The sequence below is a fragment of the Naegleria gruberi genome (assembly GCF_000004985.1).
Source record: "Naegleria gruberi genomic scaffold NAEGRscaffold_24, whole genome shotgun sequence".
Taxonomy (NCBI): domain Eukaryota; phylum Heterolobosea; class Eutetramitea; order Acrasida; family Naegleriidae; genus Naegleria; species Naegleria gruberi.
In genome coordinates, this window is record NW_003163303.1 from 97,977 (window position 1) to 123,387 (window position 25,411).

Consider the following 25,411-nt stretch of genomic DNA (forward strand, 5'->3'; position numbering starts at 1 on the left):
CATCCACCATCTTGTTGATTATTATGAGAAACTGAGTATCAAGGATCAACTTCCAATTATAATGAGTTTCATTCGTGGTTGGAGCCAATCATAGATTTGGACAAATTGAGTAATTTATTGTTGGTACTTAAATGCCAATTTTTAAGGACTTGCCAAGATTATTTTGTGAAAAATCAAAAACTTGTGAAAAGAATTCATATTCACTAGTCAATACAAATCTTGAAAAGGTATCAGAAAGATTCATAATGACATTATCTCTCAAATTCAAAAAACATTCATCAGCTTGTTCTTTCATTGGATTATTCTGCTTTAAATCAACCATTTCACTCTCTTGATTATTAGAAACTTGAAGCAGTTTCTTAAACTCTTTCGAACAAGAAGATGGAATATTAACTTCCATTTCAGAACCATTCTTGATATAGGTATTGTAAATTCTTTCAATGAAATTGTTGATATCGTTTGCATTATTCGAATCCAATTTCTCCTTCTCTTGCAAATCCAAAAACAAGTACAAATTTTCAACACTAAATTCCTTCCTGCAAAAAGCTTCAAATATTTCTCTTCCATATGAGTTTCCAATCAATTCCAACATTTCTCTATTTTCTTCTTGATCAGAAACCAGAGTTTCTGGAACTTTTCTCAATTTGAACCTAATCTTATTCGAAATGATAATCAATAGAGAATATCCACCAAACACCAGAATATAAACAGCCACATAGACCACTTCAAATATGAATGCAATCACATCATTGGTCAGAACATTTCTATAACTCTGTTCATTATCATATCTGAAAGGAAGTGTACTCATTCCCAATGATTGATTTACAATCAACAAGATGAAAAACACAATGTACAATAACATTTCACCTCTGAAATAGAGTGGTGTATCCATTGAGATGAGCCATTTGTGAATTCCCATTGAGGAAATTTTTTCCTTAACGATTTGTAAATCAACTTTTGTCTTTTTTGTTTCTTCTATTGATTTCTTATTGGACGAATGTTGCTTAATCATGGAATAAATGAAATCCACAACTGCAGTGCCTGAAATGACAAGACTCAATGCAAATATGATAATAATATATGAAATGGAAATGATATAGGTATAGGCAGTAAGTGAAATGACATCACATCTTCTTAAAATAACCCACAATGTCCAATAAAGTAAATTCAAAATGACAAATGTCAACAGAATGGAATTAACAACCTTTTTAGATGTGAATCTTTTAAGGTTTTTCAATAAACTTGATTGTGAAATATTGGATTGACTCTTTCTTAGTTGATGGAGAATATTGTAAAGATATTTCATTAATTGGAATCTCAATACTTGAATGAGGTATGCAAGAATTGCTGTTAAATTCAAAGTATTTACAAAAATCATTACAATATTTGCAATCCAATTAGCAGCAAGATCACCACTTGACCAATTCGTTGAATCTTTAAATAATTGATCAACTAGAACACTTCTCTGAATAATATAGATCAATAAACTTTCCACCATTAAGGCAATCATTCCCAAATAAGGAGTTGATAATCTAGAAATCAAAGGTTGACTTTTTCTAAATATTATCATTAAAATCAACACAGTGATTGAAATGATAAAGTAGAAAATACCCAAAGAAATTTGCCCATAATAAAGAGAAGCAACTTGACGTTTCGTATTATCACTTAGTGGAATAGTCTTTTGTTCGAGGAAGGTTGTAAAGAGTGTTGTGTGATTGCAAGCACATTGAACAATTCTAGTTTCTAAATTGAAAGAATAGAGATAACATCCCTCATCACTCCAGGTTCCTGAACTTTCTTCCAAATAAGTACATGTGAAATTGTAATTGGAAGAATTTTGTAATTTTTCAAGAATGTTTTGATCCGTCAATTTGAATTCAATGATAATTGGATTGGCAAGATTCTCCAATTTTACCACTTTTTGATTCTTTAAAAATTTGAAATCTGTTGTAATTGAAATTCCTTCACTTGTTCCATTATTATTCGAATAAGAATTGTTGAAAAGATTCGAATAGGTTAATAAAGAAACAGCACATTCACTGGAATAGGCAACATTTTGTGAAATGATATAAGAAGCATTAAAGGAAACACTTGTTTGATCTTGTTCCACTTTTTGGTTGACCAATTGAGTGGAAGCACTTGAAATTACAAAAGCTGAAATTGTCATGTTAATATTCGATGAGGAATATGAGCTAACCACCAAACTACCATCATTAGTATCCACATACGTGACCAATTGACCAAGAATAATAAGATCAGCCAAATTCTGAGCTAATTCTCTTGAATTTGACAGTAAAAGTTCAGCACCAAGAAATTGAGAAGCATACGAAAGGATTGAATTGACATTGCTGTTGGAAATCTTTGAATTAACATATCCATAGCTTGATTTACTTGTATTGTAACGGTTATACGAGTAGGATACAAGTTCTGATAATTTCGATAATGTAGTATTAGCAATAGTTTCGTCCAATTGAGTTTTTGAAATAATTTCTGAAAGACTTGACAAGGCAGATGAAGGATCACTTCCGCTAACATCTATATTACTCAATAAAGAAGCATAATACGTTGTAGATGAAGAGAATGACACGTCATAAATCAATGAAGTAATCAAATTGAAGTTTGTTCCAGAATTTGAAGAAATTTTTGAATATTCTTCCATGGTTCCATTGAAAAAAGCGACAAGTATGGATAATGATGAAGATTTGGAGTAATAATTGCCCAAACTATCCATTACAATGATTCCCAATGAAATAGTTTCGCCAACATTCGGTAAAACAATTGACCGATTCAAATCCTGTGAAAAATCAGTAATTCTAATGGAACTTAGTTTTGAACTTGAGAATGTAATGGCATATTTCAATGGAAGTAACATTGAATCTGCACTCCATGGATTAATATTCAAGTTTACAATTTCCTTAATTGCTGAACATTTGGTTGAATTTGAATTCAATAAATTGTTTGGTGATTTTGGAGGAATTCTGAATTGTAATTCGAAAGAGGAATATAAACTAACACTGTCTATTTGTAGAGAAGCAGTTGCAGTGGATGAAAATCCAAATGTTAATGATGTGAAATTCACTGAAATTTGATTGGAAATTGAAATTGTTGGGAAAAGTGTTAAAATTCCACTTTGAGTATTTTGAATTGAAATTCCAGTAAATGTTTTTGCTGAATTGGAGATTTGAACAGTAAAAGTTACTACTGAGCTAGTGAGTTTCAAAGAATCAATAATTGTTTGGTCAACTGAAAGTTTAGAAATAATCAAATCAAAATTAACAAGATCACTTTTCGCAATATAGTAAGAAGGAAGTCCTAGAATCGAAAAAGGTCTTTCACAAATTGAAGAATATGCATTACAATAGGGTGTGAGCTTTCGAATAACACTATTTTCAGTATCAGCAAAATATAGCTCACCACTTGGTCCAATAGAAACAGTTCCTGGAGCATTCAATGAAGCAAGTGAAGCTAATCCATTATCTCCTTTGTATCCATTCGAAAGAGTTCCTGCAATTGTATAAATTGTACCGTTTGTCAACACTTTACGAATTCTATTGGTTTCGGATATATAAATTTCTCCTCCTGAACTAATCGAAACTCCCACAGGAAGACTCAATTTAGCTGTAGTAGCTAAACCATTATCTCCACCATAACCATTTGTTCCAGTTCCAGCAATTGTAGTTATAGTTCCATTTGTGAAAACCTTTCGAATACGATTATTGGAATAGTCTGCAATAATTAATTCACCATTTGAACTCACAGCTACATCCTTAGGATTATTCAACTGTGCACTAGTTGCCTGACCTCCATCTCCTGCATATCCACCAATTCCATTTCCAGCAATTGTAATTATCGTTCCATTTGTGAAAATCTTTCGAATTCTATGATTACCTGTGTCAGCAATGTAAATTTCTCCACTATTCGAAATATCAAATAAAGTTGATACTAAAAAAGCGTTGCTAGCATTCAATCCATCTCCTATTCCTCCAGCAATGGTAGAAACCATTCCAGTAGTTGCCAAAATTTTACGAATCTTCCAAGAAGAAGTTGTTTCACAAACTATCAAATTTTCACTCGAATCAAAAGTCAAACCAACAGGGTAAGCAAAATTAGTAATTGATTCATGTAAACCATCGCCGTTATATTCACTTCGACCTGTTCCTGCTATATTGGAAATTATACCAGTAACGCTAGATATAACTCGAATACGATGATTGTAATTATCTGAAATGTAAATATCACCTGTTGAACTAATTGCAATTCCGGCTGGATAAGATAATTGTGCATTGGATGCTTTCCCACCATCTCCTCCATAGGTACAAGTACCTGCTTTACCAGATATGGTAGTAATGGTACCATTCGAATAAATTTTACGAATCACACAATATACTATATCGGTAAAATAAACATTTCCTGAATTGAATAAAACTGAAGAAGGATAACCAATGGTTGCATTGGAACCCAATCCATTGTCACCACTAAATCCATTCGTTCCAGTTCCAGCAATTGTTACGATGGTTCCATTTGTGAAAATCTTTCGAATACGATAATTACCAGCATCTGCAATGTAAATTTCATTATTTGCACCAATGGAAACATCAACAGGACTATAAAGTGATGCATTTGCGGCATCTATTCCATCTCCATTGTAAATAGTGTTTCCATTTCCTGCAATGGTTGTAATTATTCCATTATTCGAAACTTTACGAATTCTATGATTACCATAATCAGCAATGTATAATTCTCCACTAGAAGAAATGGCAATTCCATTTGGTCTATTCAAGCATGTATTCACAGCAAGTCCTCCATCTCCACAAAATCCTGCAGTACCATTACCAGCAATAGTTGTAATTATTCCATTATTAGAAACCTTTCGAATACGATGATTATTCATATCACTAATAATTAGTTCACCATTCGTAGAATTAATAACACAATGTGATGGATAGTTCATAATAGCACTGGTTGCTGGAATATTATCTCCATTGTAAAAGATAGCTCCTGCCAATTTAACAGCAGGTCCATAATTTAGATTAACAATTCTATCAATATACGAAACACTATTGGAAGTGTACATGACGTACATGTCATTATTAAAGAATTTGATTGAATTTGGATTGGAATAGGTCTGTATAATCGTTGTGTATCCAACAGTTCCAGCAAGTGTTGTAATCAAATTGGAAGTTAAATTAATTTGTCTGAATTGACCACTGCTGTCAGCAAATGACAATTGATTGTTATTTAAAGACATTGAGCCAATTGGAGAAATGAATGCTGGAATTGCTGGGACATTATTTCCAAAACTACTGGTTCCTCCTGCAATCGTTGTAATTTTTCCACTGGACGAAACCTTTCTAATTCTATTGTTATTACTATCGGCAATATAAAATTCATTATTTGACGAATCAATTGCAATTCCAACAGGATTATTAAGGGTTGCAATGGTTGCATCAATACCGTCATAATTATAACCAGATTGTCCATCACCTGCAATACTTGAAATTATCCCACTAGTAGCCGAAACCTTTCTAATTCTTTGGTAACTATCAGAAAAGTATAAATCATTACTTTTAGTCAGTGCAACAGATAATGGAAATCGAATAGGTGCATTATTAGCTAGGCTTCCATCTGGACTGTTTGCAGCCTCTCCAGTTCCTACAATAGTTACAATAGTTCCACTTGAATAAACCTTTCGAATACGATTATTCACTAAATCTGCAAAAACAATATTACCATCCGAGTCAATAGCCACACCAAAAGGTGTATTCAACATGGCATTCACAGCTGGTCCTCCATCTCCTGAATATCCACCTGTTCCATTTCCTGCAATAGTTGTAATCATTCCATTATTCGAAATCTTTCGAATACGATTATTGAGAGTATCAGCAATAAATACTTCACCACCAGAAGAAACAGCAATACCAATAGGATAACCCAACTGAGCACTTGTAGCAGGGATATTATCTCCATTGTAATTTGGCTCACCATTTCCTGCAATGGTTGTGATGGTACCATTCGAATAAATTTTACGAATTCGATGATTTGCATAATCAGCAAAATATACTTCACCACTTGTTGGATGGAAAGCAACACCATGTGGACTATTTACTGTGGCTTTGGTAGCATCTATTCCGTCTCCGTTATATCCTGCTTGACCATTACCGGCTATTGTAGAAATAATTCCATTATTCGAAATCTTTCTAATACGATTGTTGAGAGTATCAGCAATAACAATCACACCAGAATAATAGGCAACATCTCTAACAGAATTTAACAAGGCATTCACAGCTGGTAGTCCATCACCAACAGAATTTCCTCCACCAGCCACAGTTGTAATGTTATACGAAACTACCGACGAAACCGATTGACCACTCACACAACAACATGCGAGAATCACCACAAAAAGACTCAACCACACATCATGGCGTGTCCTTATTGTCATTTCGTTTTTTTTGATGTTCAATGTCATTATTCTCTAAAAAGGAAGTTTTTTCAATGAGAATGTTACAAGATATTAACAAACTTTCTATTAAGTTCCTGATTTTGTAAATTTGTAGAATTGTAACATGATGTCTACAGTACTGGGGATAATTAGGTTTGTTTTTATCACAGCAAATTGCATGTCAATCTTTAAGATCTTTCCTATATAATGAAAATAGGACAAATAATTGGCGATCCTTCTTCGATGAGATTGGAGCTAGTTACAGCATTTCTAGCTCATGATAATTCATTAATTGTGGGTATAATGCATTGAATTTTTATGGATTTGAGAATGATAATATTATTAGTTTAGCATGTGGAAAAAATCACTTTATTGCCAGATCGAAACGAGATTTAATTGAATATCTTCAATTTTGTGGTCGAACAAATAAGGGTCCACCAATCGTTCCAACAGCCGTTTTCAAAAAAAATGAGCAAACAACAACAAAACAACGCCGACACTATCACTCTCTACGGCAATCACATTAGCCAACCATCCCGAGCCATAATGTGGTTCATGTTATTGAATCAAATTCCTCACGAATTTAAATTAATTAAATTGGAGAAGGGAGAACATTTGAAGCCGGAATATAAGGAAATTAATCCAATGCAACAAGTACCTTCATTATCCATTTCATCATCTACATCATATTCGGATCAGAAGGTTACTGTTAATTTGTTTGAAAGTCAAGCAATTTTAATTCACTTGATACATAAATATAGAAGACAATACAAGATTGCTGATTCATGGTATCCAAATCCACATTCTGAGTTGATGGTTCATACAAAGATTAATCAATATTTGAATTATCATTTAGCATCATTGAGGATGGGAATTGCTGGATGGGCTTGGGAAGCTGCTATTGGACCAAATGCTTTTGGCACTGAGAGAAGTGAAAGAAAAATTGAATCTTTCAAGAAGAAGGGAATGAAAGTATTGAAACAACTTGATACCTATTGGTTGAAGAAACAAGATGAAAAATGTGGAGATTACTTGTGTGGACAAGAGAAAATGTCAATTGCTGACTTGTTATTGTACAGTGAATTGATGCAATTGTTGCTGATTGTTGAATCAGCCACATTGTGGGAATCTGACTTGTTGAAAGCCTTTCCAAATGTTGCTAAATGGGCACAAATCATGTCACAAACTCCACACCACGATAAGATTTTCCAAATTCTCTTCTTGCTTAAAGCAAAGACCTCTTCAAAACCTTCCAAATTGTAAAATAACTCATTGTAAAATTTATTTACATGCTTACCCTGGTTGATTCTTGTTCACGTGAATTTGTCTTTCCAGATAGTGATGTAGCATAAATGTCAGTGGAATAATTCTGCTCATATGATGGATTGGTAGTGGTTCCACTCGTTGTTGTGAACCCAGTTAATATTCCACTATTTTCACTATCCTCATTCAACAATTTACCATTCTTTCTATTCCTCAAATTACGAATTGGATCAATAAGACGTTGATAACATTCAGAAAATTTGGACTTGTCGAAAATAATGATAATAATCACAACAAATGTGGAAATGTTTGCAAAATTACTGACAATTTCCAAATAGAAACTGCTGATGAAAAAGTAAGCATTGGTACCAAATTGTCTTCCAAGGAAATTGCACAAACAAGCAACCAATGAAACCAACGAAAGCCCACAATATAATGAGAATTGAAACATGTACTATATTTCAATATATTAAATTGGAAAATTCAATGAAATTCTTGCACGTACCTTTGATTTGTAAAATGAAATGTGAGTCTTTTCCTGCAATTGATCACCCAACTTTTTGGCAATGTAAATGAAAACTAAAAAGTTTACAATCCATGGCAGAGAATAAGACACATAGGACATTCCAGTAAGGATAATATTGACCTGTTGTGTCTCCAATTCATAAATAAGATATGAAACAATGTAAATGGCACATAGTGAATTGCAAACAAAACTAAACCCAATCAATATAAGAGCAACTAGGGAATTCTTATTATCTCCAGCTTTGAGGAATTGACAAATTCTATCAAAGACCAACAGAACAGCCAGGGAACCATAATGTGTGAAAAAGACATTCAAACTCAAAGCAATTGACGTTGTAAAGTAGAGAGTATCAAAACTATCGTACGTAGGATTCCAAAACATCATACAGGCAACCACAACACAAATTGATTGCAACAAGATGATTATTGCACACAAGGCATTCAAAACTCGTAGCTTTCTCCGTATAATCATGGTTACAAATTCAGGAACAACATAGCCCAATATTGCAAACGGACACAAAGGTATTGAAATAAGCAATGACAGAATAAACTTGATCATATTGACAGCATCAGTTCTCAATAGAGAATTCATCACTGGATCACATAAATTTGAATAGATATCAAACCTATGACAATAGCAAAGAAATGGCGTCCTCAATCTCTCAAAATATTGATCCATAAAATAGACAGGAAACCCTGTTTGAACAGCTTCACAAAAGAAGGAAGATGGAAATCGTGTAAAAGAAGGACACTTGGATTTCTTTGTATCCGAATAATTGTCCATATCAATAATTAAAGTATGAAATTCCAAAAAATCCTTTCCCTCACTACAATATTGACAATAGTTCAATAATTCGTATTTAACCGTACTATTTTCGCCATTACAAAATGTTTCTACACAGCTCACATTAGAATATTTTGCACACAAATCAAAATGGTCTCCCATAGGTTTAACAGGAGAGAATAAATTAGAATTCCTATCCTCCACATAGGCAGTTCCAAATGGTATCGACATTATCTTATCTGGAAAGTACACTTGTCGACATCCAAATCCAAAAGGTAAATCATAAAACTCAATAAAATTATCATTAATAAATATCTTCCTACTCGTTCCATTATCCGATCGTTCTATATAGGAACAATCCATCCATCTGTAGAATACATCAGAAGATTCCCTTCCAATGACAAAATCCCCAATAATAAAAATCATCATGATGGTCGAATACAATATTATTTTCATCAAGGAAATATTCTTCTTCATCAGCCTACTACTAGTACTATCAATGAAATTCTGATGATGACCAGAAGCAACGGGTGCTCTTAAAAGTCGCGACATTTTTTTGTGGTTGTTTTTAACCATTACGGCAAATTTACGGAGCTTTTTTGGTTACTCCTTAGAATTTGGCAATTTTATTGTAAAGAGGAAGAAAGTACGTTCTTAGAGGAAAGGTTTTAAGTGGAGCACTTGGCTGTGCAAGGACAAATTAAATAACTCTTCCCATAAGTTTCCCAGAAGGTTCCATCTCAAAATTTAACATAAAAATCTTACAATATTTAGAAGATTTCTAGTTAATAGTTACATTGTTTGAGGATAATTCACTCACAAAGGATGTTGGGGTTGGTGGTACATAGTAAGAACTGTCTTTTCTATAGGTTTGATCTGAGTTGGTTGTTGAGTTGGTTGGTGGATAGGAAACTGGAATTGAATTATTGTAATTTGTTTCTTCATTCGTTTCTTCGCTGGACAACAGAGAATCTTTGAGTTGATTATTATTCCTTCTACTATCGAATAATTTGAATAGTTGTAATATTGGTCTGTAACAATCGGTAAATAATTGAGAATCGTAGAGAATAACCAACATGATTAGAAGGGTTGAATAATTTGCAAATAGACTCACTTGTTCAATATAGTAACTGAATTGATAAGTAGTAGAGTCGCTTCCAAATTGTCTTGCTAAAAATGCAGATAGACATGAGAATAAGGCAATACCTGACAAGGTGTTGAGGGCACAGAATTGATAGAAATACTTGGTTTTGAAAAATGGAACATTTGTCTTATTTCTAAGGGCCTTTCTCAATCGATATGATAAAACGAAAAACAACATCAAGTTATCAATCCATGGAATGGCAAAAGCAATATAACCAATCGCAACAACAATTGTTGCAATGGTTAGTCCTATTTTGGAAAATTCTAAAATGTAACTTGTTGTCACATAAACTGCATTGATTGTCAATAAGATAAATGCCATCAAAATCATAATCTTGAACTTTGGACAATTACGTTTCTCTCCCGTATATAAATAATTGTAAATTCTATCAAAGGTTAACATGACTGGTAACATGGAATAATAAGTGAAAAAGACATTGAAAGAGAGTGCCATATTTGAAAGGGTAGTGTTTTCAGATTCACCCAAGTAAGCAACAGCATACATGACACTTGAAATGACAACAGAACTAGATGCTGCCAATATAGTTAAAATACTGCAAGTATTGAGAATGCCAATTTTTCTAACTCTTGATACTTGTCTAATTTGTGGAATTACATAGGTTATCAATGCTCCTAAGGCCAAAGAAGTGGAAAATAATATTGAAACGACAATCTTGGCAAAATCAAATGCTGTGGTGAATAAAGATGAGTCACACATTGAATTAAAAGTTGAATATGTATGACAAAAGCAAAAGAATGGATTCCTTAACCGTATGTAAAAACTATCCAAAAAATACAAGGGAAGGCCAGTTTGAATATTTCCACAATAGAAAGCTGATGGGAAAGTGGCAAATGCAGGACATTCAACATTTCTAGAGGTAGTTTCATTTACTACAGCATCCTCTCTGTAATAAATCTTGTACTGAAATTGCAAAAAATCCTCCCTATTGTTCTTGCAATATTTACAATAATTGAAAATTTCATACTTGTATGGATCTACACTTCCTAGAGATGAATTAGAGTAGCAAAAATAATCCATACAGCTGACATTTGAATATTTCTGACAAATATCAATATTAACTCTACCAGGTTTAATTGGCGAAAATATGTCACTATTTCTTTCATTCATATGTTGAGTGCCAAAAGGTATTGATGTAATACTAGGTAATTTGACAACTTTACATCCAAATCCAAAAGGAAGGTCCTTAATACGAGGTAAATTACTCTTACTTATTGGAACAGTCTCAGTAGCTCCATTCAATAAAGGCCTCTCATACGAACAATCTTCAAATAGATTGAACACTTGCGCTGAAGATGATGGTAAAGTTCGTTCTCTCCCAGTTGCTACTTTACTTTCAATATTCTCTCCTTTAATTTGGGTCAATGTTGAAATATGATGCTGCCGATCATCAAATAGTTTCGTCGTTAAAGATGAATTTGTAGTATTCATTATAAATTGCATAATAGCTAGTGTACATAAACTCGACATGATGAAAATTACTAAAATTATTAACCAGCCGATGGGCAGTCGATGATTATTATTATCATTGTCATCATTATGCACAATAATGGCAGACTTTTGTGAGATGGGCACTTCAACACTATTCACAACGATCCCCACACAATTATTGTTGTTATTATTATTCATTGTTGATTTTGTACTTTTCCTCTTCGAAATTCAGCGATCGAATGATGTACAGCGAGCGGGGAAAAAAGAATCTCAAGATGTTTTGATTTTTTTTTATGATTTTTTAAATTTGTGGGTTTTTAGTATTTCTCAGGAAATTCAAGCTCCGAAGTTTCATTCTCCTCTTAACAATAATTGAAATCAATAAGAAGTAAGCAGCTTATTTATCATTCTTAATTATGGCAGATCTTAGAGAGACAAAAATAGTTCATCTTTTGTCAAGTAGATCAAAAAAAAAATGTTCAAAAGACCAGGAAAAAATCTGCCATTTTATTCGAGATCAGAATTGGGTTCATCGTGTGTTGTTAGAGATGATCGTCATCATCGGATGAGAAATGATCGGCATCACCATCAAATTATTTCTCTTTGTATTAGTAATTATGAAGATGAGACGAAACGAATAATTTCCAACATGAGGAATACAATTTACAAATTATTAGCCTTGGAATATCAGAATATATTATTGACTATTGATGGGATGGTACTTGTTAAAGATAGGAATTCTGATGCAATGTTTAGAATAGTTTGTGGAAATAATGTAGAGGAGGAAGTTGTTGATTTGTTTGCTTCAGAGGTGAATGTGTATCTGCTGACCAGATCTGGAAAATGTTTCGGCGTTTCGAATTATAATAGTTGGGGTCAAACTGGAACAAACCACAGAAATTCACATGAGTTTAATGCGCCAATCATTCATGCCGAGGAAGTGTGGTGTGAAAATCCAGAAACTAGATTTATATCAGTACATTCAGGATATGGTGGGTTTCTTCTGATTTACATTGCAATTAATAACATTTTAATGTGAATTCTCATTGTTAAATAGGTCATACATACTTTATTTCAACGAACCAGAAAATATATTTCAGTGGAAATACTCAACTCGGCCAAGCAGCAAAACAAGTGGAGGATGCCAATATTTTAATTGTTACAGAGATTAAATCCTTTTCAGAAAAGAGAGTTAAATTAATTGCTTCTGGATATGCTTTTGGATTGGCTGTTTTTGATGATAACTCATTTTATGGCTGGTAAGTTTCAAATGGCTCGATATAATATTAATATGGACATAAGGGGGTCTAATGATTGTTGCCAACTTGGTTTTAAACATACAAACAAGTCATTTGAATTTGATCCGCTACCTATTAAGCTACCAACACAAGCAGAGGTTAAAGGATTATCTGCAGGACAAAATATTAGTTTAGTACTTGTGGAGGGTTGTGAAATTTATCTTAGTGGAGCATTAGAACACCTAAAATTTGAGGAATTTACAAAACTTGAGCTCAATGAATTCTGTAAAAATCCCTCTGAAAGTTTTCTTGATGCTTACATTATTAGAAATAAGATTTACCTACTTGGCACTGACCATTTTTCTATTTACTCTGGATCACAAATGGATAAAATTTCAGTATCCGAACTAAAACCATCAGAATTAGGACTTCCATCCCAATCACAATTAAGCTACAAAGTGGTACCTCAACAAATGGCAGGCGAGTACCTATCACTCTTCATATTCGATGTTAAAGAACCTCAGCATTTTCTATTCAAATTCAATGAGAAGAATGATTTTTGTGACGTAATAATTCAAGCATGGAATCCTTATTATGATGTTTAGAATAACAGAGTCCAACTCGACCAGATTAAGACTTAGACTCTTAAGGAACTTACCGGAGGTCTAGGAGTACACAAACTCCTCCCACTTTTTCACTGGAATAAACAGCGGGAAAATTCCAATCTCCTTACTCCTCGCGCACAATTTGACAATTGAACCCTTTTTTTGCAGTAGAGATTTCCAACAGTTTGTACTAGTAACATTTAAAAAAATGCAAAGAAATACTTTTGCTGTTTTATTATTGTGCTTGATTGGAGCTACCTGTTTTATTAATCATGTAGCTGCCAGTTGTCCAGCAGGTTATTATGATTCCTCTAATATTGAAAGACCTTGCTACCAATGTTCTCCGGGAACCTATTGTCCAGGTATGTATGAAGAAAAACTGTTTGTTTTTTATATAAATAATATAACATTGTTTTCACTATTCACAGGTGATGGTAAACCATATGCATGTCCATCCGGTACTGTCGCTCCACACCAAGGTGCATCATCATGCTCTTCATGCAGTACTAAACGTTCAAATTCTGATCATACCATTTGTTTACTTGCTGACACACCTGCCAATGCTCAAGAATATGTTTATGGATCCAACTTGGTGATCAACTCTAAGAATCCATATTATTACATTACTTTATATAATTCATTTGGTCAAGCACCAAGATCTGTTCAATTGACAATTGCTGGAAAGCAACCTGTTCCAGTAACCCTTCATGCATCATATACTACTGGAAAACCATCTGAAACTAATGCACAATTCTCAAATAAGGGAGTTAATGCTACAATTTCTTTCGAACAAGATGTTTTTAGAATTTTGTACTTGTACATTGTTCCAGATAATGCTGATTACGTTATTGGTGATTTGAAATTATTTAAATATTTGGATCTGATTGAAAATTTACAACCAAATCAAGTTAATTATTACAAATTCAATGCTGAACTCTCTCAATATGATAGAAATATGTTATTATTTAGATTGGATAATGTTCCTGCTGGTTCAAGAGTTAATTTCACTTTGAATTGTGATTTTTGGAAGAAGGATTGGAGTTTCCCATTTTCATACACTTTATACCATTCCACTTTATCAAATATTGCTTATCCAAATGAGAATAATGCCAATATTATTGTAAAGAGTCAAACTTCAAGCCATCCAAGTACTTCAAACATTTTCTACATGCCTAAAGATAGCACTCAATTTGCCATTGCCTTCTATTATGATAATACTTATTATTATGGAGAAATGTATGCAAGTGCTAAAATTATTAATTAAATAATTTTATTCAAATCTTGTTTGAAAATGATCATTGCTAAAATAAATTCAATGAATTTTTCCAATATCAAATTTGTTATCTTTTCCAACAATTTCTTCCAATGTTTAGTTTAGTTTCGAATATTGATCAGAAAACAATGATAAACAATGAATATTGTAAAGTGTTGAGCAGATCAGCAAGCACCTTGATATTTGTCACATCCACATTACCTGTCACCATGTTACCTAATACCATTATAAAAAAAATGGGTCAGTCACAGTTATCCCGTGACTCTCAAAATAATCAATCGGATAATGACTATTACCAACCCAATAATAATACTAACAACAACAATAACCCTGAACAACAAGATGATAATGTGAGCATTACTTCAGACAATTCACAACAACAACAACACGACGACAATATCAAACAAATTAATAGACTATACGGATGGAGCATGATTGAATCAATGAATTCCTCTCATCACTCTCTCACACCCAGAAATAACAACAATAACACAACACGACTTCGATATTTGCAAAACAATAATCAACAGCAACAGCAGCAACAATTCCCGCCAACCACTACAACAACCACTTCTAAAAACCAGACAAGTCCAAGATTTGGCGCCAAAAAACAATCACACTCATCTGATAATTTGGAAGCAGGCAAAGAAAAAGAGAGGCGAGGAGTGGGCAGTGTCTATGATGGTATTTCTGGTGTTGAATTTGATAGTGTGGAAGAGCAGGAGAGACAACGAGAATTGGAGGAATTGTTAGCCTCATCGGCATCAACAACTTCATCAATTTTGAATGAAAATGATATAACAATGATGAATAATAACAATAATTTGAATAATGATAATAGTAATAATAATAGAGTGAGACGTTCGATGGCAATTCATACCGGAAAACATTATTCGATTAGTTTGGGAAATGCCATTCATGAAAGATTACAAAAAGAATTGAAAAATCATGATGAAGCACAGAATAATGAAAAGGGGTTTTCAGCTCCGATTGGAAATGAAAATTCAATAGATAATTACTATAGGGAAAGATCGGCTGAAAGAGGATCAACGAGAATGCATCACCGTCGTTCTTCATCGATAGATTCGAATATTTCCAATATGATCAATAATGAAATGTTAAGTGTAAATAATCAGATAACAACTCTCTCACCACCAAATCAACCTTCCGAATTGATTGCAGGATCCCTCGTTCATGAAATGACTTTTATTGAAGAGGAGTTGGATCCTGTGGAAAAGGCATCATGGAATGAAAAACATAGAGATATTGCCGAGTTGTGGAATTCAATTCCAAAATCATATCATGCTGGTATTAATAGAGTTTACAACAAACTAAAAATTAGATTCAAGAATGATATTGATGTTTCTGATTATCAGATCAGACAAATGGCAATTGATTTGGGTTTTCCAAACTTTTTGTACGAATACATGTTCAGCAAACTCGAGAGAACAGTGTTTAGTTTACTGCACGACGAATACATTTTAAAGAAGAAAAAGAATAAGAATAGAAGAAATCTACCAAAGAGACCTTCCTCTTCAGCAACAAAGAATGAATATATCACCACAAAAAATGTCACACCTGACATTCCAAATGTGACAGCTGTCTTACAGAGTCATGTTGTGGAATTCAAGACATTACCTTCTTCACCAGCTCTGCCAAGAACAGAATTATTGAATCGTTTATTCAATGATGAAGACGTTCATAGACAAGAGCCAAATAGACTTTTATCATCCTTTGACGAGTATATCAATATCAATCAAGACATGGTATTTGAGAAGGGTTTAAAGATTAAATTAATCATTACTGAAGTGGGTAAGAGTCCTGGTAGAATTAGAACTGCTGCTTCTCCGATTATTAGTAGACTGAAAGTTTTTGATCAATTTGGATGGTTCCACACCAGTTTTTCAATTGGAAATCTTCGTTTTGATTGGACAAATAGTGGATACTGTGCTGTAACAACTGTCAAGTCAGCAACTTCATTGTTGGCCATAACAGTGAAGGAAATTAGCACACTTCGTGAATTGGAGAGCATCATTAAACTACTTTCCATTGAAATTTCTCGTTGGAATAGAAACTTTTCATACACCAATTTGAAGGGAAATATTTCCAAAGAGACAGGAAGTTGCCAAACATTCACTGTTGAAATGATGAAGATAATGGGAGTTTCGGATTTATCCTTTGCAGGAAATAATAGTATTCACAACTTTTTACAGGACTTGCTCACAAAGGGTGATCCAATAACCAAGTTCTCCATGAATGAAGAATTTAAAAAGAAGTATACTGACTTGATTGATACCAAGATTGAGCAGTGCAAAGCTGTCACTGTAGTATCATCTCGTGAGCTGTTACTCGCCCAAAATTCTGTAGCCGAATCTTCCACAACATCAGACGAGGATGTTCTAGGTCAAGCATTCGCTCAACAACAACAAGCCCACTTTGAAATTAAGAAACAACAAAGTGCCAAAGTTAAGAGATGGGAACACTTTAAATCTCAATACTTTACAAGCAACAAGAAGCACATTATTTTTAACAGTCATAGAGAATTGGATTATTTTGTACTTTACTTGAAAGAACTCGATGAAAAGTTCAATGAAACTCAAGAATGTGGATTATTGAATGCATTTGACAGAGGTTACTGGTTAAGATACTCGAGTGCAGTCTCTGTCATGCAAAGAATTCAACAACGTAAAAAACAACGAGAAAATGCAAGATCAAAACTAGGTTTTTCAGATCCATTAAAACTTTCAAAAGAGGAACAAGAGGAATACATTCGAGTTAAAAGAGATTTGGAAATTTGTCAACCACTCATAGAAGACGATCAATTCAAATGCGCATTTGGAGATCCTTCTCAGAGTCGTTCTCTTTTCATAGCAAATACCAAACGAGAAGATGTACTCACCATTCAAAAGGACTTGCAAGTGGGTTCCCTAAAGTTATAAGAGGTATTTAGATCATCATTTCAATATTTCAAATCAATTGAAGTGTTTACAATATGCGCACTTCAATTTACAAACCAATAAAAAATGGAATCATTACATCTTGCTGCCTCTCCAATCATGCAGGTGTTGTCCGCAACATCTTCATCACAACCCAATTCCGAATCATCATCTTTATTACACACAGCAACAATTAATACAACAATCAATAAGCCAACGAATAGTAACAAGGCATCCGAAGAACTTTTCAATGAATTCAATGAAAAATCAAGCAACAATACTCCTTCAGCAGCATCATCATTGAATGTAACCTCCACACTGTTCACTCTTCCCAATACTGATAGTTTACCTGTACCAAACCTCCTCATCAAACCTCGAACAAAAAACAAAAAAGAAAACCATGAAGAAGAAACAATCGGATCAGATTTTCATGAATCAGTCAGTGATTTTCAATCATGAAGGAAAGAAACAGAGAAATAAGACTATTTATTCAGTGAATCATCCAAAGGTTTCGAATCAGTTACGTAATTTTCATTTTCAAGTGGGTGAGGAAGTTAAGGTCAATGTGTGTGAATGTAAATCAGAGAAAAAGACTGAACATTTCGATAGGATTATTATAGAACATTTGGGATATACGAATCAGCATAATATGGATGCATCGAAAACTATTGCAATTGAATTTGTAAATGTGTTGGCTTTCAAGAGGAGGAAGAATGACTCGAAAATATTGTGGATTTATGAATCGGTTGTGTTGGAATTGTTGAATTCTGATTCTTCTGATAATAGTCAACACACTTCAATGAATGAATCACCTGTTTTAAAGAGAAAATTGGATAGTATGAGCGAATCAGATCAGAGTAGTACGAGTAATGGCAGTACAGTTCATAACTCAAATTTGGAAGATGAATTTGAAAAGTGCTTTTTGGTAGCCGCTAATCCATTCATTGATTCGAATTTACTTTCTAATATTGATGAAGAACAAACAAAGAGAAGTAAGCTCGATACCAAGATTGAGAATCTCTACCTAGAAAGTATTGAACCAGAGGATGCCCCGTCGAAAAAGCCAACACTATTTCAATTATCATTAGATTTGAATATTGAACAACCATATCACTTGTTCAATCCAATGATGAAACATTTCTGTTTGGATTTTGTTTCATTAGCTGAGGAACAGACAACCTTTGATGCAGTCATTATTAGTGTACAACCAATTATTACAAATATGGCTTCACTGAAGGGAAAGAAATTTGAATTGATTGGAAAAACACCAATCATATCAATGTATGATAGTGTAAATACTTTTGTAAGATTATGTGTAGATACTCAAATTTTCATTTGTCAAAATTCGAATGAGGGAAAGCTATTCTTCTACTTTTATGGAGAGGACAAGAGAATGAGAAGTGAACAAATTATTCAAAATCCAAATGTTTATTCAAAGCAATCTGATGTGGAAAATTACAACTCAAAGACTACTAATGAAAATATGAATCAAAAGGATTCTACATATTCTGATTTGATACTCTTTGAATTTGGGAGTGAAGACAACTTTCTATTCGAACAATTCAAGAATGTTAATTTAGAACCAAAGAAATCTAGAAACTTACTCTTTGACAGATATTTGGAACTTAAAAAAGAAATGAATGACAGTGAAGAAGCAATCAAAGCCCTGGTCCATATTCAAGATGCACTTGGCTTTACCTTGTTGATGCATTTTGCAGCACGAAATATGGTAGAAGAGGCAAGAGAGTGTATTTATTGGAAGGCAAATATTTCACAACAAGATTCGTTTGGTCATGATGCCTTATTCTGGAGTAATTACTTTAAGGCACATTTGGTTACAGAGCTACTCACAGAGATCATCTCTGAAATAGACCAAACAAGAGGTGACAGATCTGATGAAATTGCATTCCAACAACAAATAAGATTTGGTTTGGTGAATGCATCTTCAAGATTGGAAAAACGTAACATCAAAGCATTCAATGAAAATAACGGCTGTTCAACTGATTTTTCCAATGAAGAAGAAAATGCAACTATTCTCAAATAAAATCTTGAATATCTTGGCCACTTTTTACTTCTTAATTAAGCAATTCCAAATAACTTGGTCACCAAGTTGCTTTTGAAAGTCTGTTAAATCAGGAACAACATGAGATTTGTAACCTGATTTGAGTGTTCTGATACTAAGTTATAATTCTCACCTGGTAAGCCTCCAATTATGGATCCTAATAGTTTCCCTTCACTATTTAAACAAGCACCTCCACTCATTCCTGGGAATGAAGAAGCATCAACTGCTATAATTCCATCTTTGAATGCCAAGACCTTTCCGTTCTGACACCTTCTCTAAACATTCGTTTGATTGAAGGTATTTTGTTTATGGTAATATATAGTGCATCTCTTTCGTCGAAAGTTGCAAGCTCAGGATTTCTCTTCTTCACATAGTTTTCTTCCAACCACTGCTTAATCTCCATATCAGAATAATTTGCTGGGAAACCTATCAAGTAGATTTCATCACCAACTTGAGGTTCCTTTGCACAGGGGTAACAAATCTCATTTTGATCAAACTTCTCAAAAGTTACACAAAAACTAATATCAGCTTCAGTTGCAAGAAAACATTTTTCATTCAGTGGAGTTCTATCCTTTTCCCATTCAATCTCAATAGGATCCTTTTTGAAAAAACACTTCTGCCACTTTTTCTTTGGAATCCTCATTGAAGAATTGGGAATGGAAAGGCTACTTTAGGTTGAGATTAATCAGACTTGGTGAAATTGAGAATTGAATAAGGGTCAATAAATGATTATCAAACCTTTAAAAAGTTGCAAAAATTCATTTTGTACAGACAATATTCACATCAGAGCAATTTCTTCCCATTCCAAAGAGTTTCATCCTCTGTTTCAGACACATCATATCTGTGTATAAAAATGGCTTTCTAACAAGATCTAATCCAAGATTGATTTCCATCTCGAAAGATTGTTCACATTTCGAACTAATCATTGGTTTGAATATCTTGGATTTGTATTTTTCATTGGTAAATCGATTTCCTAATGCATTTTCCAATAATTTTCCATTTCTTGTCACTTTGAATTCACCATTTTCATGATCGAGCAAAAATCCAAACACTTCATCTCCCTTCACATCAGCTAAATGCACTTTATTAGCAATGTATGCAGTAAATCTCGTTTCCTGATAAACATTTCCAGTATCATAGCGAAATCCAATTGTGTCTTCATCCCATCCAACAATATCTTCTTTTACATGTTCAGTATTCGCTGTAAATCCAAATCCGAAAAAGAGATTCTTTAATTGTTGTTGTGGCCATAATTTTACTTCATAGTAGGTAAATCTCGTAGTGTCGTATAGTGTGGTTGATTCGGAAGGAATGGGAAGCAATAATGACTTGTAAGGTTTAATTCGAATGTTACCTATTGATGGAGGAATATCTGAAATGAGATTTGGATCATTGTTTTCCATATGAATCACATCAAGTGTTTGGATAGGAAGCATATCATCCTCATAATCCAATTCTGTCATTTTTTTCTTGTTAAAAAATTCAAAAGTTGACTTGGTTAAGAATGTTGTAATCATTATTCAAGATCAATTTTAGAGTTTGCATTGCTTACCACATAGTATTCAAAAAGGACAAATTAGAACATGAAGAAAATACAATCATTCTCAAATAAAATCCAAAATTTAATTTAGAGTTGACCATTTTCCCACTTGTCTTCAATCAAGCTCTTAACAATGGACCAACCACGGTGACCAATGATTGGATTTTCCATTTCACTGAATTCATCAGCCAACTTGTTGGCAGCAAGACCAGTTGGAATATTTTGATCTCTAGAAGTTTGCAAAATACGGGAAGCAATAACATAGACAGCATTGTCCCAATCTCTACCGAAGTGTTTCAAAATTGCTGGGTCGTTCTTGACATAACCAAAGCATTCATTGGCACAATTGACAATACCCATACGGTTGTTCAAGTAATCTGGAACATAAATGATACCACGATTCTTAATCATGTGATCATGTTCAACAGGATCCAAAAGTTGATTGTTGGCAGCACCACAGACAATCTTACAGTTGAGCATTGGAATGGTAGTAGAGTTGATGATACCACCCAAAGCAGCTGGAGCAAAAACGTCACATGGTTCAGCAAAGATGCTCAAATCGTTTGGAGCAACAACTCTGAATTCAACATTTGGTGCATGCTTGAATTGTTCCTTTCTCATGGCAATCAAGTTCTTGTCGATATCAGTAGCAATAACCTTACCAACATTTCTCTTGACGAGTTCTTCAACAATGAAGCTAGCAACATTACCAGCACCTTGGACGACAACCTTCTTTCCACTCAAATCTCCCATACCGAGGAAATTAACAGCAGCTTCCATACCACAGACAGTACCAATGGCAGTGGAGTGAGATGGGTTACCAGAACCACCAATACCTTGTGACAAACAACTGACGAAACGAGAAGACTTTGATGAAGAAGAAATTATGATAAGTGTGTGAAAATTGATGATGATGAAATTGTAACGGTAACAAAAATATTTCACATTTGCATTTTGATTGGAAGTTGAAGGTGTTAATAATAAAGAGAGATAATATACATACATTGTGCATTCTATCACAATCTGGTGTAGTGAGACCAACGTCTTCAGCACCATAGTAGGCACCCTTCAATGAAGAAAGGAACTTTCCGTATTCACCAAAGATGACATCACGAGTAACATCATTAGCATAAGTAGCACCATCAGTCTTTTGGATGATACCCTTACCACCACCTGTTGATTATTGATCCATCAAGTTTTAATAATTATTTTCCAATATTTGTTGTTCATATGATGATAGAATCGATTGTGTGTGAAAATATCGTGTGTGATTTTTAAAATTATATGAATTGTAAATATCATCAATAATAAATACTAACCCCACCATAAACCAGCAAGAGCATTCTTTCTATTAATTAAATTCAACAAGTCCGATATCATCACAAGGAATTAAATTTCACAATCATCATCAATATTATGAAAATTAATTTCATATAAAATCACACAACATACCTAGTCATACCCAAGCTCAATCTCAAACCATCTCTAACGTAATCTTCCATAGAATTGTACTTCCACAATCTGACACCACCGTGTGCCAAACCTCTGTTTGATTTATGGAGGAAAGCAGAGAACAAGAGGTTAGACTTTGGACCAACTTGGAAGAAACAAGCTTCATGCTTCAAGAAATCTCTCTTATCCTTTGAAATAAATTCACCCAATTGAGCAAAAAGTGGATGACTAGTCACAACTTGTTGCTTTTCAGCATCATAAACAACATAACCTCTTTGAATGCCAGCCTTTTGCATTTCTTCTTGGAATTTTTCAACAGACAAGGATGCAACTCCATTTTGTTGTTGATTCAATTTTTGGGAGAATTGTCTGACGATCATTCCGGCTTGGAAAGTTGTTTGCTTATTACCAGCAACAACACGACGGCTCACAGTGTTGAACATTTTTTTTTCTTCTTTCAAAAACACGCTCAATGCAGAACTCGCCGTTTTCAAAGCCTAATTAAGACTGTTAGACAATAAAGGAAGGGAAGGCGCGAAAATGATTTTTTTGATTAAGGCTTCTAATTTGGACTTGATATGAAATTTAACATGCATTGTGTGTGAAATTATTTGTAATGCATGGCAAGGAATACAAGTATTAGCTTGTTGAAAATAAATCATAAAATTGGGTGGAGTGTATAGGTTGGGGAAAATTTCAGATTGTGTATTGGTCTATTCATTACAGTACATCAAAGTGAGCTCTTTATAGGAAGTTATCCAACTCCCTATCGTCCTTCCTCATTGAAAAAGCATTCCTTGCTACTGCAATTTCAGAGTTGTTTGATGGTTCATTCTGTTTGGACAATTTTCCTTTGAACAAAAAAAACCCTTGATATCAACACTAAAACCATTCACCTTCCTTGCAAAGACCAATTGTCCTGAAATTTACCTCTCTCTTAAACAACATGTTGGGCGACAATGAAGAAGAATTGCAAAACTATCAATATTATCTTCATGAAAACTCCGAGAGCTTCAACCAGACAAAAAAAATGAGAAACGAGACTTTTCTGGAGGCTCATGATGATGAAAATAATTACTCTTCATCAGGGATGAGCAAACATCAGCAGCATCAGCAGCAACAACAGGAAGTCTCCTCTTCATCATTGAATTCTCGGGAACAATATGGAGATGAAGATAACTTGTATGTCCGAGGAAGTTGGAGGAGTAGAATCAAGAGTTATTTGGAAAATAGATTTGGAGAATTAACATTCAAAAATTTATCGTTGAGAGGATTGAGATTTTTGGCTGTTTTCTTATTTTCTCAAGTGATATCTTGTTTATTAACATCGACAGGAATATTTAGTACTTTTTTAACAAACAAATTCAATATTAATTTACCAACATTACAGAATGCGATTAGTTACACGACATTGTTGGCATTTTACTTTCCTTTATTGCTGGTTCACAAATGGTGTTTTCCAGTTGTGAAGAAAGTAAAGAGAATTAATTTTGCAGCTATTGGAGCTAGGAAATCGAGGAAAGCTAGGAAAACTTCAGAGAATAGTCGATTAATATCTGAATCTAGTGAATCATCATTGAGACAGCAAGAAGTATCTTCGCCAACTGAGAGTGGTATTGCTGCTTCGGAGTCAATGAGTAGTGTGGGAGAAACTGCACTCACTACAGCAGATGTCAATACCACAACTATTACTTCACCAAAACCACTCGTGACACATACCTCATTCCAAAAAATTGAGGACGAGGAAGAACAAGAGGAAGAAGAGGGAATCAAGACATGTTTCCAATCAATTTTCAAACGTTTATATATACCTGAAAGATGGAATATGAAGCCATGGAAATACATCTTCTTTGCTTTTGCTGACGTGGAGGCCAACTTTTTGGTTGTTAAGGCCTATCAGTACACAACCATTACTTCTGTCATGCTCTTGGATTGTTTCACAATTCCAAGTGTCATGTTACTGAGCTTTTTATTTTTGAATAGAACTTATAGGTGGACTCACATTGTAGGTGTTTTGATTTGTTTGACAGGTTTAGGGCTTTTGGTATTGAGCGACTATTTGAGAAGTATTAGTGAGGAACATCATCAAACTTCGGAAAATCCATGGTATTACCTATTGATGGGCGATGCCTTCTGTATTGTTGGCTCATTTTGCTATGCTATCAGTAATGTAGCTCAAGAATATGCCTTAAAATCAGAGGATCACTTTTCACAACTCATGGCTGACCCATCATCCACCGATATCGAACCAACATCACCAACATCCACAACTGCTCCTCCAGAAGTTTCCAAACCAAGACTCAGTGACAATGATTGTGCCATTGAATATTTGGGTATGGTAGGATTATTTGGAACTATCATTGCCATCATTCAAACACTCATTTTCGAAAGAGAAGATATCATGAACACAAAATGGACACCTCAATCAATGATGTACATGGCTGGATTTGCTGCTTCCATGTTCTTTATCTATACCCTTGTTCCTCACTTGATTAGATGGAGTAGTGCAACCTTTATGAATCTTTCCTTCCTGACGAGTGATATCTTTGCAGTCATTGCTAGTGTATTCCTCTTTGGTCAATCAGTTTATCCACTCTATTATTTTGCCTATGCCATTATTGCCATTGGTTTAGTTTTCTACAATCTCTTACAGGAAGAAGAAAGAAAATCAAAGAGTGTTTGGGCCAAGGGAAAACTGTTA

General features: G+C 34.0%; 11 protein-coding genes across 11 annotated transcripts; 6 read left to right on the forward strand and 5 right to left on the reverse strand.

Annotated features, from left to right (window-relative positions):
- Window positions 1–127: 127 nt before the first annotated feature.
- NAEGRDRAFT_67572 (uncharacterized protein) lies at window positions 128–6,439 on the reverse strand (the record flags this gene model as incomplete). Its single annotated transcript, XM_002677130.1, has 1 exon — window positions 128–6,439. One exon carries the CDS (start codon window positions 6,437–6,439, stop codon window positions 128–130), a length of 6,312 nt encoding a protein of 2,103 aa, XP_002677176.1.
- A 468-nt stretch (window positions 6,440–6,907) lies between these two features.
- NAEGRDRAFT_58030 (glutathione S-transferase) lies at window positions 6,908–7,734 on the forward strand (the record flags this gene model as incomplete). Its single annotated transcript, XM_002677041.1, has 1 exon — window positions 6,908–7,734. One exon carries the CDS (start codon window positions 6,908–6,910, stop codon window positions 7,700–7,702), a length of 795 nt encoding a protein of 264 aa, XP_002677087.1. The 3' UTR covers window positions 7,703–7,734.
- Window positions 7,735–8,171: 437 nt separating this feature from the next.
- On the reverse strand, window positions 8,172–9,242 carry NAEGRDRAFT_67574 (uncharacterized protein; the record flags this gene model as incomplete). The annotated part of the gene is made up of 1 exon (XM_002677131.1): window positions 8,172–9,242. The coding sequence occupies one exon, from the start codon at window positions 9,240–9,242 to the stop codon at window positions 8,172–8,174; it is 1,071 nt and encodes a 356-aa protein (XP_002677177.1).
- A 550-nt stretch (window positions 9,243–9,792) lies between these two features.
- NAEGRDRAFT_67575 (uncharacterized protein) lies at window positions 9,793–11,802 on the reverse strand (the record flags this gene model as incomplete). The annotated part of the gene is made up of 1 exon (XM_002677132.1): window positions 9,793–11,802. The coding sequence occupies one exon, from the start codon at window positions 11,800–11,802 to the stop codon at window positions 9,793–9,795; it is 2,010 nt and encodes a 669-aa protein (XP_002677178.1).
- Window positions 11,803–12,079: 277 nt separating this feature from the next.
- NAEGRDRAFT_67576 (uncharacterized protein) lies at window positions 12,080–13,447 on the forward strand (the record flags this gene model as incomplete). The annotated part of the gene is made up of 3 exons (XM_002677042.1): window positions 12,080–12,596; window positions 12,662–12,863; window positions 12,907–13,447. The coding sequence occupies 3 exons, from the start codon at window positions 12,080–12,082 to the stop codon at window positions 13,445–13,447; spliced, it is 1,260 nt and encodes a 419-aa protein (XP_002677088.1).
- A 208-nt stretch (window positions 13,448–13,655) lies between these two features.
- Window positions 13,656–14,723, forward strand: NAEGRDRAFT_79739 (uncharacterized protein; the record flags this gene model as incomplete). Its single annotated transcript, XM_002677043.1, has 2 exons — window positions 13,656–13,809; window positions 13,876–14,723. 2 exons carry the CDS (start codon window positions 13,656–13,658, stop codon window positions 14,709–14,711), a joined length of 990 nt encoding a protein of 329 aa, XP_002677089.1. The 3' UTR covers window positions 14,712–14,723.
- A 233-nt stretch (window positions 14,724–14,956) lies between these two features.
- On the forward strand, window positions 14,957–17,761 carry NAEGRDRAFT_79740 (uncharacterized protein; the record flags this gene model as incomplete). Its single annotated transcript, XM_002677044.1, has 1 exon — window positions 14,957–17,761. The coding sequence occupies one exon, from the start codon at window positions 14,957–14,959 to the stop codon at window positions 17,657–17,659; it is 2,703 nt and encodes a 900-aa protein (XP_002677090.1). The 3' UTR covers window positions 17,660–17,761.
- Window positions 17,748–19,718, forward strand: NAEGRDRAFT_79741 (uncharacterized protein). The gene has a single exon (XM_002677045.1). The coding sequence runs from the start codon at window positions 18,057–18,059 to the stop codon at window positions 19,698–19,700; it is 1,644 nt and encodes a 547-aa protein (XP_002677091.1). The 5' UTR covers window positions 17,748–18,056; the 3' UTR covers window positions 19,701–19,718.
- A 758-nt stretch (window positions 19,719–20,476) lies between these two features.
- On the reverse strand, window positions 20,477–21,154 carry NAEGRDRAFT_67580 (uncharacterized protein; the record flags this gene model as incomplete). The annotated part of the gene is made up of 1 exon (XM_002677133.1): window positions 20,477–21,154. The coding sequence occupies one exon, from the start codon at window positions 21,152–21,154 to the stop codon at window positions 20,477–20,479; it is 678 nt and encodes a 225-aa protein (XP_002677179.1).
- A 191-nt stretch (window positions 21,155–21,345) lies between these two features.
- NAEGRDRAFT_67581 (uncharacterized protein) lies at window positions 21,346–23,153 on the reverse strand (the record flags this gene model as incomplete). Its single annotated transcript, XM_002677134.1, has 4 exons — window positions 21,346–22,125; window positions 22,262–22,431; window positions 22,578–22,606; window positions 22,711–23,153. The coding sequence occupies 4 exons, from the start codon at window positions 23,151–23,153 to the stop codon at window positions 21,346–21,348; spliced, it is 1,422 nt and encodes a 473-aa protein (XP_002677180.1).
- Window positions 23,154–24,013: 860 nt separating this feature from the next.
- On the forward strand, window positions 24,014–25,384 carry NAEGRDRAFT_2700 (uncharacterized protein; the record flags this gene model as incomplete). The annotated part of the gene is made up of 3 exons (XM_002677046.1): window positions 24,014–24,184; window positions 24,542–24,875; window positions 24,993–25,384. Coding segments are annotated over 3 exons (897 nt in total), but the record flags the coding sequence as incomplete, so codon positions are not given.
- Between the last annotated feature and the right edge of the window lie 27 nt (window positions 25,385–25,411).

Excerpts from the sequence above, each read along its gene's own strand:
- NAEGRDRAFT_79741 (XM_002677045.1), top strand. The coding sequence starts at position 18,057 with ATGAAGAAGAAACAATCGGATCAGATTTTCATGAATCAGTCAGTGATT.